At 37.0% G+C, this 20,277-nt stretch overlaps 1 protein-coding gene across 1 annotated transcript; it reads left to right on the top strand.

Annotated features, from left to right (window-relative positions):
* Positions 1-14,158: 14,158 nt before the first annotated feature.
* On the top strand, positions 14,159-19,048 carry LOC121519152 (claudin-15-like). Its single transcript, XM_041801968.1, has 5 exons — positions 14,159-14,375; positions 16,539-16,703; positions 17,977-18,058; positions 18,158-18,268; positions 18,949-19,048. The coding sequence occupies exons 1-5, from the start codon at positions 14,159-14,161 to the stop codon at positions 19,046-19,048; spliced, it is 675 nt and encodes a 224-aa protein (XP_041657902.1).
* The last annotated feature ends 1,229 nt before the right edge of the window (positions 19,049-20,277 follow it).

The raw sequence follows: 20,277 nt of genomic DNA, 5'->3' as shown, positions 1-20,277 counted from the left end.
ATATGTTTTGTAAATGATTTGGACAGGAGAAAAACTCCTTTATGTACATTTTATGGCAATGTAATTATTAATCTATTAATCAAAAAACAGTATTAGTTATAACCAGGGCAGATTGTAGATAGAAGACTTTAAAGCAATCAATAAAATTTTGCAAAGCACAAATCTATGTGTTGATTTTGTAAACCTCTTCATTATGCATAATTGCAACAGTGAAAATAAAGCTTACAGTCATGGGTGAAGTATTGGAACCCCTGGAATTTTTCCAGAAAATACACCATTTCTCCCAGAAATTGTTGCAGTTACAAATGTTTTTGGTGTACACATGTTTATTTATTTTATGTGCATTGGAACAACAATAAAAAACAGAAGAAAAAAAGTCAAAATTAACATTATTTTACACACAGCTCAAAAACTGGGCTGGACAAAATTGTTGGCTTCCTCAACTTAGTGTTTGGTTGCACACCCTTGGGAAAAAATAGCTGAAACCAGTCGCTTCCTATAACCATCAACAAGCTTCTTAAACCTCTCAAGTGGAATTTTGGACTCAGCTTTCTGACACTAGGCCCTACATTGCGGACCAAAATCTCTTCATAGTCTCCAGATTTCATGATTCCTTGCACACAGTCAAGGCACCCAGTGCCAGAGGCAGCAAAATAATCCCAAAACATCCTTTGTGTTCTTTTCTTTGTAGGCCTCATTCTGTTTTCTGTAAACAGCAGAATGACATGCTTCTCCAAAAAGCTCTACCTTAGTCTCATCTGTCCTCAAAATGTTCTCCCAGCAGGATTGAGGCTCACTCAGGTACATTTTTGCAAACTCCAGTCTGGCTTTTTTATGTCTCTTTGTCAGCAGTGGGGTTCTCCTCAGTCTCCTGCCATAGCGCTTCATCTCATTCAGATGACTGCGTATGGTTCGAGCTGACACTTTTGCACCCTGAGTCTGCAGGACAGCCTGAATTTGTGTAGAAGTTAACTGAGGATGTTTATCCACCATTCCAACTATCCTGCGTTGCATTCTTTAGTCAATTTTTCTCTTCCGTCCACGTCCAGGGAGATTAGCCACAGTTCCATGGATTATAAACTTCTTGATTTTATTATGCAGTGGACAAAGGGATTTCACAATCTCTGGAGATGGTCTTATAACCTTAAGAGTGTTCATATTGACCACATTTTGCCCTTAGGTCCTCAGACAATTCTGGGCTCTTCTTTCTCTTCTCCTTGCTTGGTGTGGCACACACAGGCACACAACACAAAGGTTAAGTCAACTTTTATACATTCTAAATGGCTTCAGGTGTGATTTCTATATTGCCAGCACCTGTTACTGCCACAGGTGAGTTAAAATAAGCATCACATGCTTGAAATATAATGATTTACCCACAGTTTTAAAAGAGTGCCAATAATTTTGTCTGGCCCATTTTTGAGTTTTGTGTAAAATTATGTCAATTTTGGCCTTTTTCTTCTGTTTTTGTGTTGTTCCAATGCACATGACGTAAATAAACATGTGTATACCAAAAACATTTGTAATTGCAACAATTTCTGAGAGGAATGGTGTATTTTCTGGAAAAATTCCAGGGGTGCCAATATTTTGTCCATGACTGTATGTATAATGTAAATGAGTTGTGTGTTTAAATAAAATAATAATAAAATTTTTTTAAAATAATAATAATGATAATTCATTTCTAATTTCACAGGTTGTTCTTCTGCAGAGGTGGTTTCAGTTACTTGTGTTCAGGGAATTCAGCTTTCATAAAAAGATGTATTTTACATTAAAACTGGTGCTTCACTGACATAAAGTGGAGCCAAACTCACATTGCATGACAAGATATTGCAGAGAAGGATACAGAGAATGAGATGGAGAACACACATAATTTAATATTTCTAATAATCTGATTTTTTTTAAATCACTTACATAGAAAGAAAGTTTAGCATGGGTGCAGAGAAAAAACTGAGGTGCAAGTAATTGCAAGGACTGAAGAACAATCTCTGGACACATTTCAGGAGAAAAGCATCGTGGGACTGAAAGATAAATGATTGATTTACCAACGTGGCAACCACCATCACTGGTTTCAGAATGCCTCCTTTAAAACAAATGGCTGACATCACTGAGACTGAAAATGCTTAATGTAGCAGGTGTTGAGGATTTTATTTCCTAAAATTTGATGTATTTTAGCATGTTTTGATACTTGGATCTGGCTAAAGCATACAGCACACATTTTGTAGATGATTGAAGAGAAAATGGAGTGATTATCGCACACTATTATTTGTCTTTCATTGCTATAATTAACAATTATGATGTGTCGAATTACTTCCTATTGCCCATAACAGAAAGTGGTAAGTAAGCAAACATACATAAGTTGATCTTTTTTTTCAACAAACTGATAAATAATTGTCAGGTGACAGAAAACATGTATGTTGTATGTGTATGTTGCTGTTAGTCAGCTGATTAGTAACGATAACTTAGTTTCCTAATCGTTAAAGAGCTTCTTGTGTCTGTATTTCTGAGGAAGTAAACATGGAAAAATACTGCGAAGGTTGATTGGTTTTGACTTAATGCGCTCTGAAATTTGGCCCAGGGTGGAGCGACAGATGCTGAGTTTGTGACAAGTTAAAATGAGGGGGTTCAAGTACAAAAAAGTACAGCTGAGGCTATTAAGAATACCTTTAATATTTAAGATGTTTCCATAACCAGCGTCACAGATTTTTACCTGTGAGCAACATAAACATCTGTTCTGTAATTTCCTGACAAAACATCCAAAATTTGTTTAGATGTTAAAGCACAAGCAAAAATGGTGGATATCATGGACTGACACTTTTGAGAGCCATGAAGCTATGGTGGCTAAAACATCATTTGAAATGATGCATTACATGACCACTTTTCAATAGTCTGTTTAGAGAAAGAGTTATGCCTAAATTAAGTTCTATTCGTTATTTGATTAGTACGATTTAAATCTTGCTCTATGGCTGAAATATTTCAGAGAAACAAAACTCATCTACACCAGCCACTAACTCAGACTTGAAAGAACATTTTTTCTTCTATAACATGGCTGGAAAGTCAGAAACCTTGAGCTTGAGGACATTTGTCAACCTGGTTTAGTAATGCTGAATATCAGCGAACGCAGTGAACTCTTTCGTGTCTGAACATTTTGCTGTACGTCTGTGAAATGTAATAAAGGCTGTCAGTGATTAACTGGGTGTTTAGAGCCCTCGTTGGCTTATGCTGTAGATGTTGATAATGGATGCTGGCGGATGCCATAACAATGAATTTACTTTATTTTATTTTTATTTAACCTTTATTTAACCAGGATTTATTCCCATTGAGATACAAAAATCTCTTTTACAAGGGAGTCCTGGCCAAGACAGCAGCATGATAAGTTTCACATATAGCATAAGTTTCACATATACATATACATATACAATACATACAGACATATACAATATGTCTCTATTATCAATACAAGCCTTTAGCGAAAATTCAAATCTTTGCTGGACTTTACCTTTCACCCATTGTCCGTTCAGGAAAATGGGAAAAAAACTGATGGCGGAAAAATCCACCACTTCCTCAAAAGTTTCCCACCAGGATATTTGAATTAAATAAACATTGACTTTTGCAAGAAGATCTTTAAAGGTCTTTCATTCACAGGTAAAAAGAGGTACAAGAAAAATAATGATCTGAAGCCCAGATTGACCAGTAAATTTTAAATTCTGCTGACCATTAACTTCAAACCTGAAGAGTAGATGAACCCCCTAAATGGCTCCGTGCCTGCCTTTGCAAGAGATCCACAGGATACCGACCTCAAACCAACCTTTCTTCTGCAGCTTCTTGATACCTGAAAGCAATACAAAAAAGAACAAATTGTTTTAAACCTAGTTGGTAGTATTAACATCAGACCTACCAATAGTTTGGTAAGCTTGCCCTTCTTAAATGCATTCTCAGCCCTTTAAATAATGAAAAGTTGGACCTGTGAAATGTCCATATATGACTAAACAATCGCTACTAACCTTTATTCAACCCAACAAAAGCAGTCACAGAAAACCACAGTTCTAGTCCTTCCTACAGCTGTGGCGGCTGTCTACAAATTCACTTAAAGATCCTGTAAAGTGAAAATGAATCAGTATTTAGGGTTGTTGTATGACAGGTCACTGTGTTATGAATCCCTAATGAAATTTCTGTCAAAAAAAAACATCTCTAAGTTTATAAAATTAAGCTTCAAAATCATGAAAAATGAGGCAGTGTAATCTGCTCCAGGATGGTGTGAGCCTGTCTGTGGCATGAGCTGAAGCCACGCCCACCAATTCAGGAGAACTACGATCCTCTCAAATTTAAAAAATGTTACAACCTTTAAAGTAAAAACTTTTCAAATGTAAAATTTCAAGTCTTTTTCTTGAACAGATCATCTTCTTAGTTTTCTTTCTAGAGTGGCCCACATACTCCACCATAATAATGGATGGTTTATACATAGATCTTTTGCCAAGAACAAGTTTATGTAGACCTTTTATGAGAACAATTAAACTTGATTTGTACTTCTTCCTAATGGGTCCTGGGAGGGCTTAGCTTTTCTTAGATACAAGTAGGGGGGCCTGAGAAAAAAAGGTTGAGAACCACTGGTTTAAAACATTGGTTTCCAACCTGGGGTTAGAAACTTACCAGAATACACAAAGAGCCTTTGATTTATATTCTTTGTGTTTTCAACATCACATTCAGTGGAAAGTCACCTGTATAAGGGTCATATTTAAACCGTAATACTGATGTTTGCATGCATTTTGCCCAATCAGTGCTTCTGCTGCAATGAGATTTTTCTATGAATTACAGGCATTTTAAACTGATGAAACAGATGAACTCAGGGAACTGGTCAACAACAGGATTTATTTAGCACTAGCATCCAATGAGTAAATTGCTCTTTTGCTGGCCAGAGAGATCATTTACAATTACTAAAAATCACACAAATTAGAAAAAATATCTTAAATTATCTTTACAATAATCATTAAATACTTGATTACATGTTTTTATTTTAAGACTCAAAAGTAACAAAAAACAGCCGGAAGCTTTAACTCCTGCTACCTTCTTATCATTTATTTTGTCTGATGTATAAAACTGGTGTCAAGGTTAAACTTGTGTTGGATTAACTGGTGAAATTCAGTTAAACATTCTACTATGTCGCCTACCTACTGATTTTAATAAGTTAACAGTATCTTCAGAGACATTAAAGCTACTTGGAATGAGTTTGCTGGGCCCCATCATATATTTATGGAGATAAAGGTAGTTTAACTGACTTTCCAGATGTCTGGTTAAGACAACATAAATGGCAGTAGCTCATTAATTGTACTTTGTGACCCCACAAATGCTTTCTGAGTGATATTAATGTTTCTGGAAGCAAAGCATAGCAACCCCAGAAGACTTTCAGGTTTCAAATTGTACTGCAGCAAAATGAAGTTTGGGAAAGGCTAAAATCGAGCATCAAAAGACGATCAAAATCTGGACCTATAAAAATGTATTATATTTGACTGTGTGACTGCTAAACTTATGACTCCTCTTTGTATTTACCTATTGAAGGTAAAATTTTTCCACTGCCCTTTCATGTTTAAAGGGAACTTAACGCCTCATATCTGAATGACCGATCTGGGTTTTTTTCCAAGTGGCAACCTCTGCTGTTGAAGATTAAAGCCAGTGCAGCAGTGCAAAAGCCTGCAGTTTCTCGAGTGTCCACTTGAGGCTGACCACAGAGGCACACATTAGTTAAAATGATGGTTTTAACAGTGGAAATAAACATGTTTACACCAAAACACAGTTTGCATCGAATAGCTCATGCCTGATTTCTATCATACCTGGTCAGTTTAAGTTTTAACAAGGATTTAGAGTTATGCATGATCAGGTTTATATGACTGCATGCCAGCATGTTGTAGCTGTTTGTCTGGGGGCTTAAGACCCAACTCATCTTTCCCCCTTTATCTGTAACTATCTGAAACTGATCTAAAGTTAGTTTGAGCCAGCATTTTCAATATGGCGGCCACCACTGATTGGCCTTAAATGCTCCCTTCAGTTACCGAATTGCTGACGTCCCACAGGATTTGAACGTTTTCAACTGCTTTGTCCTATAAAAGACAAAATAGAGAGTTAGTTTAATCACAACACTTTAAACTTTAGTTATCTGGTCTTGGGAATTCAGAGTGGAAAAACAATCGTCAAATCAGAGTGTACTTCAAGTTTCATCTTTCATCATAAGATGTTAATCAAAGTTTGAACCTTCACAATGAGCTGCTGTGGTGATGTTTTGTTGTTAAACATCAGGCATTTAAATCTACCCATGGGTTGGGTCTTCCAGACATCATTATTTCCATATGACAGACAACCCTTTATTGATCTTTTTTTGTTGTCCCTCTCTGTTTCACTGAGAATTAACTTTACCCCTGAGTCCCTTTGTTGAGTCTCGATTTTACTGAAACCCTTACAGGACCTTGACTAGAACTCATTCTGGTCAAATAGGTTCTACATGTTGTATTGTGCGCACGTTTACTTCTTAATCTTAAATTTTCTGTTTCTCTATCTATTACTGTGCATTTATATGAGTCATAAAGAGCAGTAATATTAGATATCAATCATACCGACAGATAAGACTGTAGCAGTGACCTCACCGAAACTCAGAGTTACACAGAGTACGCAAATACCGACTATTTAAATTCAAACACCTGACACATTATTCAAACAGATTTTACTGAAAGTAGTCACTGTTCCCAGTCATGAATCATAGCCTCAATTCAGATCTGTAGAAACCTGAGCCAAGCGGTTTTTTTTCCATGAAATGGTATTTTAAATGCTAAAACTTGAACAACAAAAGGTATTAACCTTTAATCAAACAGCATTTTGTGGATCATCTGCATCACTTGCTGTTAAACTTAACCTTCCTGTAAGTGGTCAAATGGACGGGTTTTAGAATAATTAAGTTGATTTTAAAGATAGAACCAAGTGCTTTGAGCTTTCTGTGAATAATATGATTTTTTTTTTCAATTGATTTTCACAGCAGCAAAAAGACCGTTTTTATGGGGCAGATTAACACTCAGAACAGCTAACTTTTACAAAGACAAAGCTGATATTTTTCATGTAACTCTTTCAGAAAAGTATTTTCCAATTGAACAAGATGACTAAAACACACAGTACATGAATTTTGTTGCCAGGGGGCTCTCAATCAAAACAATAATAAAAGACGATGAGTAGAGATGCACTGCTCTGTTGCTTATTTCCAGTGGACTCTGTTCATAAAAACTGCATTTATTATGGTGTATTTATAAAACAGCAAACCATCAGTTTTGTTTCATGGATTAATTTCACGAGGGAGAAAAGCTGTTAATAGTAGCCATTCCTTGTTTGCTATTTGTGAAACATTCTGGCATACATTACAGTGTAAATGAGGAAGGCCACTTTTAACAGCTTTTCTCCCTCATTTGCAAAATTCATCCACAAAACAGCAGCAGTGCTTACTGTTTTGCTTAAACAACCCATGTTATTTATCTTGTTGAAAAGACTCCCCACATCAAAAATCCAAACAATTAGCAGAAAAGAAGGGTGGAGTTGAGTCTCTGTGTGGCTTGGAAATGTCTTGTGATATTACATGATAATGTCAAATGATACAGGGGTCTGGGAACTAGAGTTATACATTATGGAGGGACCTTGGTTGGAGATGGCAGAGAAAATTGGTGGTCCATCACAGGTAAGCAGCAAAAGTGAGAGGGGTCTGGCTGCAGACCGTACATCTCTGAAGGCCACTCTCACAGACCAGGAAGGAACTGCCGTAATTAGCAGGTACAATGTATTTTCAGTTTTTTATTAAATTCAACTTCAACATTACAGACAAAGAAACATTTCATAAATAAAACGGAGAAAAAGATCAGCGGTCCACTTTGGGATTATACCTCTGATCTTGAATCTCCCTCAGTGTCTTGAATTTCAAGCAGGATTAATAAAGCATCTATCTATCTATCTATCTATCTATCTATCTATCTATCTATCTATCTATCGTTAGCATCAACATAGCTAGGCTAGCTATATGATAACGTTACAACATAAGCCATTGCAACTGCAAAGTTTAGCAATGTCAGCTTTAGCAAACACAGCTAGATCTAATGTAGATAATATATCTACATAATTACACAGCAACTTTGAGTGCCTAGCTTTAGCAACATAGCTACATAGCTTTGTTAACGATAGCTTTGTTAGCTTTAGCAACATGATCTTTCACAAAAGTAGCTAAAGCTAGCTTAACTACATAGACAACGTAGACATGTAGATTACAAAGCTGCTTTGTGAACTACATAGCTACGTTAGCAATGTCAGCTTTAACAAACACAGCCAAAGCTAACATAGATAACATATCTATATAGTTTACACAGCAACTTTGTGTACCTAGCTTTAGCAACGTAGCTACATTAGCTACATAGCTTTGTTATAGACAGCTTTGTTAACTACATGAGCTGAACATGAGCTTTCACAAACATAGTCAAAGCTAATTTAACTACAAAGACAGCGTAGACATGTAGCTTACATAGCTGCTTTGTGAGCTAAGCTTTGGCTTTATAGCTACGTTAGCTATATGCAGTTGTAAACTACACTTGCTGTGTTAGAGATGTTTCATGTAGGACAAGCTTTGTTTCCTGAAACCAGACTGTGTACTCTGCTTTTTTACCTCAAACTTTTGGTATCCTTGCCATTGCCTCAACCCTAACCCTTACTAGTAGTTTAATCCAATTTTATTTGTAAAGTTTTATAAAGTTTAAACCTCTACAGAGAAAAGATATCACATTACTGCCTCTGCTCTCACCACTGCACTGGCTGCCTGTTACTCATTTTATAATGTTTTGATTCATTTATAAAACCTTAAATTATTTAACCCCCTCATTAATCACTGGTTTATGAGGGCAGATCTTTATTAGTGGCTGTTAAACACCTTTTCTTGCTATCCTTTTGCATTATTCAGTTTATTGAAATTACAAATTAATTCATGCTTTCATATGTACATATATTTATTTTTTAATCTTGTTTTAATTGAAACTTGTTTTGTTAAGCCTTTTCGTTAGCATTTTATAAAAAGTGCTATGTAAATAAAGTTATTATCACTATTGTTAAAGTTATAACTATTTCAAGAACTATGTGCTTGGGACATAGTTGACTGCAGTGCATGTGCCACCCTCTTGTTAGAGCTGATTTAAATGGCTGAAACCAAAAAGAACCTCTGGTTCATTTTAGGTGAACTTTCCCTTTAAGCAGAGAGGTCAATGCGGACACAACAGAATAAATATAACAGCTTAGTGAGGGAAGGGCAAGGAAATAAAATATTAACAGACTAATGATTATGATTTAAAGCCTTAATGTTGGTTCATCACTGTAAAAATGGCAGTACTTTGAACTGTGCTTCTGATTACTGGTCGCGCAAAAGAAAACCCACATTTGATAAGATATAGACTATAAATGGTGAGTGGGAGGCTTCTTATAATGTGGATAAACACGTCTGTTTACATTTAAAGTGTTCCTCAAAGGTTTATGGGTATTTCTAATGTTAGGTTATGCTGACTCTGCATAAAAGATTTCAGAAGTGGCACACAAAGGACACGAGTGGTGGGTAAAACGTGGATATCTGGAGACCGGGGGGGTGGGGGGTGGGGGGGATCCTGATTTCTTTTATTTCTTTACACTTCCTTATGTACCTTACTGTATATTGCCAGCCAATCCATCATAGGGGTGTGCGTGTACTGTACAACCTGGTCTTTCAGGTGACCGCATTGGATTATTTAAACACCATGATTCAAAAGAAAGACATCAGTGTTTAATCTATACGCTCAAGTAGAGAAAAGAAGGATTTACAAAGTGCATGAATTTCAACGCCATGCATTGTTCTGCTGCAGACCAGTTAATGCTTAACCGTAACTAAAATAGACACTTTCTGCCTTCAATAAATCACCCACCTTACCCAGCACTCAGTGTTTGCTTTGCTCTCTATTCACTATTTCCACATTCGTATTTGCATTAGAAACTTGAAATGACCTCTCAAAAATCACAAGCTACCAATTTCAATTGACAGATAGGAAGACACGATGATACAGAGGAAAGTTAGAATTGATTAAAAATATCACTTTTGTTTTTAAAATGGGTTGATTTGAGCAAGAATATTGTTCATTTTGCAACTGGGAATATGTATGATTGCAAGCAAAATTAAAAAAATCACTGTACTGTTAAATGAAGCTTCTATGTAGTGTATTTTATTCTATCTTTGTAGGTCATTCTGGGTCAGGGATATTAAGCCGTAAAAGTTGTTCAAAAGGTACAATGCCTACTTCAGTAACAATCAAAAGAGAGAAAAAAAGCTCACTCTATACTTACATTACTATGGTAACATGCCAGGCACGTGAAATGTCATCAATTTTGGGCGGGAATAGCAGACTTATAATGTAGGTACAGCCAACAAATCAATGTTCAAATTACTCCAGGTTTGAGTGCACGAGAAAAAAGTCCTGAGTCAGCTCTCACACTCCCAAAATGTATATCAGATATAGCAGTTGAGAATAGAGCTCCTCAGAGAACACTCAGAATATCTATTTGTTTTATTTTGTTAACTAACTAGTAGAAAACTACTTTGAAGATGAAGGAGATTGTTGAGATTGTAGCTCTTTTCCTAGGTTTTGCAAGCTGGATACTGATTTTAGTATCACTGCAGGATCAGTACTGGAAAGAGTCCACCACAGAAGGCAGCGTAATTACAACGTCCACAATCTATGAGAACCTCTGGATGTCTTGTGCAAGCGATTCAACAGGGATCTATAACTGTCGAGACTTTCCATCTCTTTTTGCTCTCCCAGGTAAGTTAAAGTATCATTTTCTCAGCCTTTTATGATCACAAACACACAGCAAAGAGTGTGTGAGGAATCATTCATCTGTTTGTAATTGTGGCACAGAAAAATTTTATCAGTGACTGCTAAAGCATTACATAGCATGGTTGATTATGACTATCTATTAATTCTTGCATTATTTTGCAATCTTTGCATTTTCTATCTTTAAACTCCAAAGTGAGAAAAACAAGCTTATCTCTTTAGGTTGATTGGAGTATGCACAATTATCCCAACAGTGACCATTGTTTTATTTTTTAGATGCAGAATCACATAAAAATAAATAAGCACATTTGAAATTAATCATTAAAGATGAGGCTTATTGTTCTTTGGCTGGTATGGTACATACTATAACATTAATAGTCTAAGTTACTGTAAACCTGACATTCAGAATCACAAAGCACAAAAAAGATAATGAAGTTGGAAAAATAGATATAATTGCTTGGCTGGTTGAAGCTCAAAGAATAGTACTTACAGTGGACCGCACATGCAGAAACACAGAAAATCCTATACAATTCACAAAGCTGTGCCCATACCAATTCTTCAAATTCTTTCAGCTTATGTTCACTTTTATTTACCAATGTACCAAGGTACATTCTTGGTTTGTGAAAACCTAGAGGCAATAAATCTACCTCTTGTTCTGTATTGTAATCTACAAAAGAAGACAGTTTTGCAACCCAGCAGTATTGTGAAGTTTGTGAACTTTTAAACTTGGCTAAAGTAATATTAAAAGAGTTCAGATTTACTTTAGAAGAACTTTAGATCAAGACTGTGTTGATTCAGATGTAAGAAAAGTTATTTTTGGGCCTTAATGCTGTAATCTTAAAGGACAGTTGATAGAGTCAAAAACTGGGGATAGAGAGAGCGGGAACAACATGGGGAAAAAGGAGCAACATTCTGGGTTTATAATAATAAGCCTATAATAATAATTATAATCTTATTTATAAAGCACCTTTCAAAACACTGTTACAAGGTGCTTTACATCATAAAATCAAATAAAACGCACACGATTAAAAAAACAACATAATAAGGTAAAATTAAACAAAGAACATTAAAAACACTGAAGCATAGGAGCACAGGGTTTTAACCCCAGCTTCCCGCTTTGAGGAAAAAGCCTCTGTACATGTGCTACATAAACATAACTACAAAGCTAACGGTACCCTGAGTCCACTTAACTACAAAAGTTCCAGATCAAAATACTGACACAATATTGCCTTTTATGGTTAATCCTTTTCCCAGTGAATCTCCATAAAGTTTGAATAAAAGACCTATTTGGTTTTTGCCATGCCAGTTGTATTTTCTAAGCTGCTAAGTTGAGATGTTTCCAGGAGAAAATCCGGTTGAAACTGTGCTCCTAAACCTGCCTGTTAACCATTTCAGAATTTAAGTCAAAATTGTCTTTTCTGACATTGAGTCAAAATTGATGAGTCAAACAGTTCTTGTGTTTTCAATTTGTCTTATGAAGGAGTAACTGTATCAACAAAGGCAAAAGAGCTTAATCAGAAAATGCAAACTGTAACTTTCCTTCAAAAATGCATTCTGGGGCACAGATGGCCTGGGATGCGCTCCATGTGCACGGGCAGCCCGGGTTCAGTTCCGACCTGTGGCTCTTTTCCCCTGTGTCTCTCCCCCGGTCTCTCGTCCTCCTCTCTAAGATAAAGGTATAACATCCCAAAAATATATCTTTAAAAAAATGCATTCCAGGGCACACAGTAGGATCTGTGTTGAATTTAAATGCCTTATTTTACATGACAGTAGGGCTCCAATGAAGACCTTAGTAGGCTGCAACATGTAGGCTACTTTCTATATACATTTGCCATGTAATTAAGGGCATTTTATTCCTACACAAATCCTGCAGAGTGTCTTGTATTGCTTTTTACTCGTGCCTTTCACAAGATGAACTGAGCACAGCATCGCCAAAGTCTACAAAAAAACACCAGTTTGTGACACTACAAAGTCCCATCAGCACCAGTGTTAATTTTGACAGCTATTTCTACATCTAGTCTTTAGATTATTTCCTTTTTTAGCTTTAGTCAAATTTTGTTTTTTCAAACTCAAAAACAATTTAGCATGGTTTAAGTCAGTTGAAAGTCCTAACATTTAAGTCTTTGCTTTTGGTCGAAACATCCATTGTCTTGCTTGATCCTGGTACCAAATCAAGTCAAGTCAAGTGTGAGACCTGCTAAACCTGGGGTAACTGCTCTCTACAGCTGAGGGGCAGAGTAGCTAAAGATACGTTGTGTTTTGACAGATTTACCAACAATGGAGAAATATCATGGATTTTGAATGTTTAATGAAAACTAAAATACATTTTAGTCACAGATTCAGTCATCAAATATCTATTTTTGACTAGTCTAAGTCTAGCCTTTCTCATTGAAGAAAGGTAGTCAATTAACATTTGCAGTCATAGTTTAAGTTGAGGATATTAACACTGATCAGCACTTCCAACCTTTTAAGTTCCTGTGTTTTTTGGTGCATTCAATGTAATCTAGGAGTCAGAAATTCCAAGCTGTCAGTCAGATACATCCTTCAAACAGCCCCTGAAGTCATGATTCCGACTCAAAAACTCAGAGGACTTTAAGCATCCCCGAGTTATGAGCTCGTAACTAGGATCACGTTCAACCTGGATTCACTGCCTGAAATCTGATTTCCCTGGCAAATAAAACGTACTATTTGTATGAGTGGATATATCGTAGACCTCTTTACCATGATGATAAAGACATAATAGTGGACGTTACATTTGTTAAACTCGGCAACAAAGGCAAGTCTGTTTCAGTTCAGCTGTCAGACAGACAAACAGGTTTATCAGAGGGGCAGCAGACCTGGTCCTCTAAGGGTCAACCATGCTCCTTCAACCCCCATCGCCAAAAAAGTCCTACCATCATCCATCCCACTTAGGGTCAAGTGAGGAGCCAAAACCTGACTCGAATCCCATTAATAATGTTCCCATATTATTGACACTGTGTTCAAAGCAAACGTCAAAAGGTGACAAATGGCTTTGAGTCTATAGACGTTGGACTTCGCTGCCCTGTTGGGTAAACATTTGGAGTCCTTTGAAAAGTTTCAATAGAGTTTAGAATAATAGAGGGTATCATAAGTGGGCTATTTGGAATTAATCATTGATTTGTAGTTTTTTCCGGCATCTGTGCTCACAGGGTAGACACTGGTCAGGCACATTGAGTCTGTAGGACGACTGAATCCACACGTTTGTGAGGGAAGATACCTCGGGGATTTTGTAAATCTTTCTCTATCTGGATAACTCAACACGGGCTGGGCAGAAACACGACAATATGAATGCAATAGTGGAAGCTGTGGCCTTCTTCTTGGGGTTTCTGGGTTGGCTGATGGTTGGGGTTGCTCTTCCAAATCGATACTGGAGGGTCTCTACGGTGGACGGTAATGTTATCACCACATCAACCATCTATGAAAATCTGTGGATGTCCTGTGCTACCGACTCGACTGGGGTTCACAACTGCAGGGATTTTCCATCTTTGCTCGCGCTTAGTGGTACGTTGCCAACACTGAAATTGTTTTATTCGTATTGATGACTTCTTTATCGCTTTAAATTGCTTATCTATTGAGACTTGGAAAGAAGTTTAAAAACTGTAAAGACCAAAAAGAAAGACTGTACTCTTCTGTCAACTAAGTTTGACACCTATATTTCCTTGAAATATGAGTGCTATCTAAGCCTAAAGTATCTCAAATGATTCTTCTTTTTTGTCGTAACTCAATTCAGGCCCAACAGTTGGAGAAATGGCTGTCCTTGTTTGCCACTGTTTTCCTTGATGAATGTGGGACCTTGGTGTAGCTATAAAAGTTATCAGTAGCATTCTGTTGTAGTGGTTATAAACAGAAGTGAAGAGGTGTAATACAAGATATGACAGGGTGAAAGAGGATAAGCAAGAACCGTAATGAACCCAGACAAGTAGACACTGAGATAATCTATGAACAATAGAACAATAACATCAATTCCCATTTATTAAAGCCTTAAAATACTTTGACATGAATTTATGGCTTAAGTATTACTTGTAAAGTATTGATGTAAACATTTACCAAAGTGATAAAACCATGGATTTAGCTTTTAACACGTGCAGCAGAAAAAGTCTAGCTCTTGAGCCTTGGAGTAGAGCTTTTGACAAACTCTGCAGCCAGCAAGGACAAAACCAACTTTTTAGTTTGGATTAAAACAGAGCATGCCTCTTTTTATCAGAATGGGACAATAAAAAGATTGTTGAAGTAAATAGAGTTAAAATTGTAGGCATATCTGTGACAAATCATTTTCAGTCAAAATTTGGCAGATGTTCATAAATGACCATTTTTTTCTTTTTGAGAATCTAATTGTCTGGGTGGATAGCCAGAATATTTTTGGTGTAATCTTAAATTCTAATTCTATTCAAGTCTTTAATGGAAACACAGAGTTCACATGCAAACAAGTCAAGCTAAATATAAAGAAAATATTACAGAAAAGTGTTGAGCCACTGCCTTTAAAATCAACCTATTCTTTAAGAAAGGAATCATCAGCTGAGTCACAGTGAGAAACAAGCAGCAGTGTTCAAAAGCCAACACAGATGCACAAACAAACTGTGGTTCCTTGGGTGTCCACTTGGGGCTGCCAGCCAATCCCCTTAAGTCCCATTCACACCCATATTAAAATGCTTATTTTGACAGCAGAATATAACATGCTTACAGCCTGGTGAAAAAAAAAAAATTATGGTCTGAAAAACTCAAGTCTTTTTTGGTTGACATTGTATAAGCATAGATTTTTTGCCAACTGTTGTAGCAAAGAGTTTTACATACATTTGCATTATGAGGGACGAGACAGAGCCAGCTGACAGGTTGGTACGTTGTTATTTTTAACAATGTAGGTAAAGGCCTGCCTGAGCTCCACCTCTCATCTGCTACTAGGTAGACAAAAAGTTAGTTTGAGACAGCATTTCAAATATGACAACCATCAGCATTCATCATAATAATTTCACAACATCCATGATTTGCACCCTACATGGTATTAAAACCATTTATTACACCAATAGACACAGGAATTAAACAGTTTTCTGACCTGGCAGTTGAGTCCATAACTGCTGTACAGAGCAGTGGTTCCCAACCATTTTCCCTTGAGACCCCTTACTTGTATCTGAAAAATGCTGAGGCCCCACAAACCCATCTGAATTAAACAGTGGTAGATTGCTGTCAAAAATAAACATCAATGTTAATTGTTTTTTTGGACAAACCCCTAAGAAAATAGGTCTAGACGTTTGTCATACCAAAAGACGTTTGTATAACTATTCAAGTGAAGTTTTACTGAGATCTTATTAAATATATGCCAATTTAATTTTGACAACTTCAGAACAGACAAAGCCTAATGGCCGCCCTGAGATCGATAGCGCCCCCCCCTGGCAGGTCCAGGACCCCAGGCTGGGGAGTCAATAGCGTACTGGTCCTGTTAAAAAAAAAAACAAGGTTTATTATGGGTGGCAGCTGGTTGGACTTTGTCTTTTTTGTGAAATCATCTCAAACCAATACCTTAGTAGTGAGGTTTTGAGCCAATCTGATATTGGCTTTTACAGCTACAATGATGCATTTCAGTAATTTTACTGTTAACCTTAAAAAATTGTCTTGGTCTGTAGACCACGTAATGATAACTACACAGTATTTTTTCTGTTTTCTACTCAGGATATATTCAGGCCTCCCGGGCACTCATGATCGCTGCCATTGTGTTTGGGACGTTCGGGCTTGTGGCCACTCTCATAGGAATGCAGTGCTCAAAAATAGGAGGAGAAAACTACATCCTGAAGGGGAGGATTGCTGCAATCGGAGGGGTATTCTTCCTCCTACAAGGTAAAGACTTGGGGGTAGATTTAATTGTCACAGTACATAGAATGCATGAAAATGTTAAGTCAGAAGTCACTGTAAATTGGTTGTGCTTAATGAAAACAGGGTCATTTGTAAACCTAAGAAAGATTCAAGAGAATATCTGGCCATGAGCAAAACAGATTTTTAAAAACATTTTCTCTACAATTTCCTCAACATGGGGAAAGCAGTAAATTTATAAATGACAGTCAAACCTCTTCTAAAAACAAGGCACAAGAAGGTAAATACTGTCAGGTACCCTGGTCTGTGTACAGAAGACAAGCTATCAGAAAACTGCTTACTAGTTCAAAAGGTTATCCTAACTCTAACAGTCCTCCTGACACAAAAACTCCTGGCATTACTTAAACTATTTGGAATGGTAGAAGAGTTTATTACCAACCTGATACCAGCGTTTTGAACCAAGATATGATTCAAGTCAAAATCAAACGATATCAATAAACCTATTGAGTTATTTCTCCCAATCAAAAATGCAAGCATACCCTTGCACAGAGTCTAAATTACACAAAAAACTCTGAAGATGTTTAGGTACTGAAATGGCTGTACTGACTTACAGAGGTTAATATTTAGTGATAAAATGCTAAAATGTGAAATTTAGGCTGTTAGCAGGAGTTTACTTGCAACTTTTGATGGGGTTACCCTTTCCTATGCAACTTTCCACTAAAGAAGATGTACCTTTTTGAAGTTTTGGTACTTTTCAATAGGTTAATCAAAACAACACAGCATATATCTGTTGCCTCAGAGCAAGGAGGTCCCTGGTTCGCTTCCCAGTCACGGCCTTCCTGTGTGGCGTTTGCATGTTCTTAATGTGCATGTGTGGGTTCTCTCTGGGTACTCTGGCCTCTTCCCACCATCAAAAACATGCTCATTAGGTTAATTGATCACTCTTAATTAGCCGTATGTGTGAATGTGAGTGTGCCTGGTTGTCTGTCTCATGTCCAATGACAGCTGGGATAGGCTCCGGCCCCCCTGCAACTGCTAACTGGATAAGCGGTATAGAAAATGGATGGATGGAGTAGTCATAGAGAGGTGTGTTCCTTTGCTTTATGTCCTGCTTGTTAATAAGTCTGGAAAATTTCATCAAATGGGCAATTTTACTCCTCATGTGCCTATCACTTTACTATCTTCACACTATTCAGACTATAAGTGTCTGACTCTGTCTGTTTTACCTTAGCTAGTAAATGTGTGCATTGTTAACATTGAGAAAACATCCCACTTGTCTTAAGTAAACGTTGTTTTGCAGGGATGTGCACCATGATTGCAGTGTCTTGGTATGCAGCCAACATCACACAGGAGTTCTTTGACCAGTTTTATCCAGGGACAAAGTAAGTGCATTAAGCTACAAATGGTGTAATGATTTCTGATTTTATGCTCTAATCATTGTGGATTCATTTATGATAAACCTCTATGTGAATGTATTATAGATATGAGATTGGAGAAGGCTTGTATATCGGCTGGTCTTCAGCCACTCTTGCCCTCTGTGGGGGTTCTTGTCTGACGTGTGCTTGCAGATTCAAATCCGAAGATGAAAAACCGTAAGTGTCTTTTGCTTAAACCAGGGGTGTCCAAACTATAGGCCAAATGCGGCCCGCAGTCCATTTTTGATCGGCCCTCAGCAAATTCTTGGTATAAAATTCAATATGGTCCACATTTGAACATTAACATTGTACTTGAACTTTGAAGTTTTAGCACAAGGCCGTGCTACAATATCAAATCGGTAAACAAACATTTTGAAGAAATTTGTGTTTTTTTAATGACTAAATTGGGACAACACTGTAAATGGTGAACACATTTGCAACCAAAATTATAACAATGTCTTTATAACTTTCTGGTGGATTACAACAATAAATAGCAGAACCAGTAACATTTAAGGGGCAGAGCAAGTGGTAGCTGGGGCCAAACAGGGCCCTCTGAAATCTGACTGGCCTACCCAAAATCCTAAAAATGATTGTCTATTTGCCTAGTCAGCCATTAACTGGCAATTTAGGCCCACTCAGTAACTTTGCATATCTTAACCTACATTAGATTGGTTTTATTTTTTTTAAATAGCCTCAAGGTGAGGAATATGAAAGTAGCCCCACCATCCTTATATATTTCTGTATGTGGTCCTCAGCGGCAAAAAGTTTGGACATCCCTGGCTTAAATGCACAATAACAATTCGGTGCAATGGAAGAGGAGCAAATTTTCAAAATTCATACATTTATTTTTGTTTTAGGCAATATCCATACCAACCATCGTCCAGAGGACGCGTTCTGTCCACTGTGGCGACATCTCAGTCTGCCCCGAGCAATTATGGAAGAAATGCCTATGTCTGAGAGGTGACTGTGTAAGAAAGATAGCTGTCTGGGTTAAAGTCTGCTGAACAGATTGAATCTTTTAAGAAAATATGAGAGAGGTTTACTATTGTGTACTCATAACGAGAGGACAGCATTTACACTGAAAAACTGTTTTATTTATACAGGGTACTTTATAGAAAAGTTCCTAAAAGTACCTTCAACAGTGCTAATTACTGTTACATTTCAGAACTACTGAGTGATGCAATTAACATAGAATCACCAATTTTTTTAAAGAATGTGGTTAAAATCCCTATAAAGGATGACTGCAACATATGCTATGTAATATCTACTTTTCATCTAAGAAACTGACTGTATCCTTAACACTGGTGCATTCAATATAACAGGATAAAATACTGAGACATGTCGCTATCATCTCTGCAATCAACTGAAAATCAATCCCTGTTAATTGCCTTTTGTTAACAGCTAAAAAAACATTCTGGAATAGAAAGTGACATGGTACTTTTAATGGTACTTTACTTTTTAATTGCTTTTCTCTCTCATTAGGTCATTATCCTGAAAAAATTGTGGGTAAACTATGTAAATAAACTTTGAGAAGTGCTGGTTTGATTGAAAGTCACCAGCGGAGGTGGATAGTGTAAATCATGAGCTGTGGCTCTGTATGTCACAACTATCACTGTAAGCTGAGAGCTTAACTATCATTGAAACATCGCTTTGATAGGTAGGACTGCTACTCCATATATTGAAAACAGATGATACTAAAATAGCTGCAGAACTGCATAGAAACTGCACATTTTGAACTCTGATTCGCTCATTGTTTCACATACCCTCTGCATGAGATATCTGAACATCCATCTAGCCCATCTATCGATTACTGGCTTACAGTGAAACTAGACACTGCCCATAGCTACCGCTTCTTCTCCCCATATGAAAACTGCCTGATAATTGTCATACAAAATGGCCAATCCATTGGCTTTGCAATGCTAGGACTGAACACAATAAAAGCTGTCACTCCCCAAATACAGGCTGCCAGGTTTAAGAGCCAAACATTCAAAACGTACTCCAATGAACTCTTGCAATGTTTTATAATTTTCTCTGACTGGAACTAGGACTATAAAACAATAAGAAGTTATAAGCAGATGGCCTTAAACATTTAAAAGTTGCTCTTGTGTCAGTTTAGAAGTGTATAAAGTCTTTTACATGACGATTTTTTCATTGTCCAATGTCCATGTATCAACAAACCTTCCTCA

The sequence above is a fragment of the Cheilinus undulatus genome, linkage group 12, assembly GCF_018320785.1.
Source record: "Cheilinus undulatus linkage group 12, ASM1832078v1, whole genome shotgun sequence".
In the NCBI taxonomy this organism is placed as follows: domain Eukaryota; kingdom Metazoa; phylum Chordata; class Actinopteri; order Labriformes; family Labridae; genus Cheilinus; species Cheilinus undulatus.
Note: the sequence above shows the minus strand (reverse complement) of the source record. Positions and strands in the feature narration are given on the sequence as shown.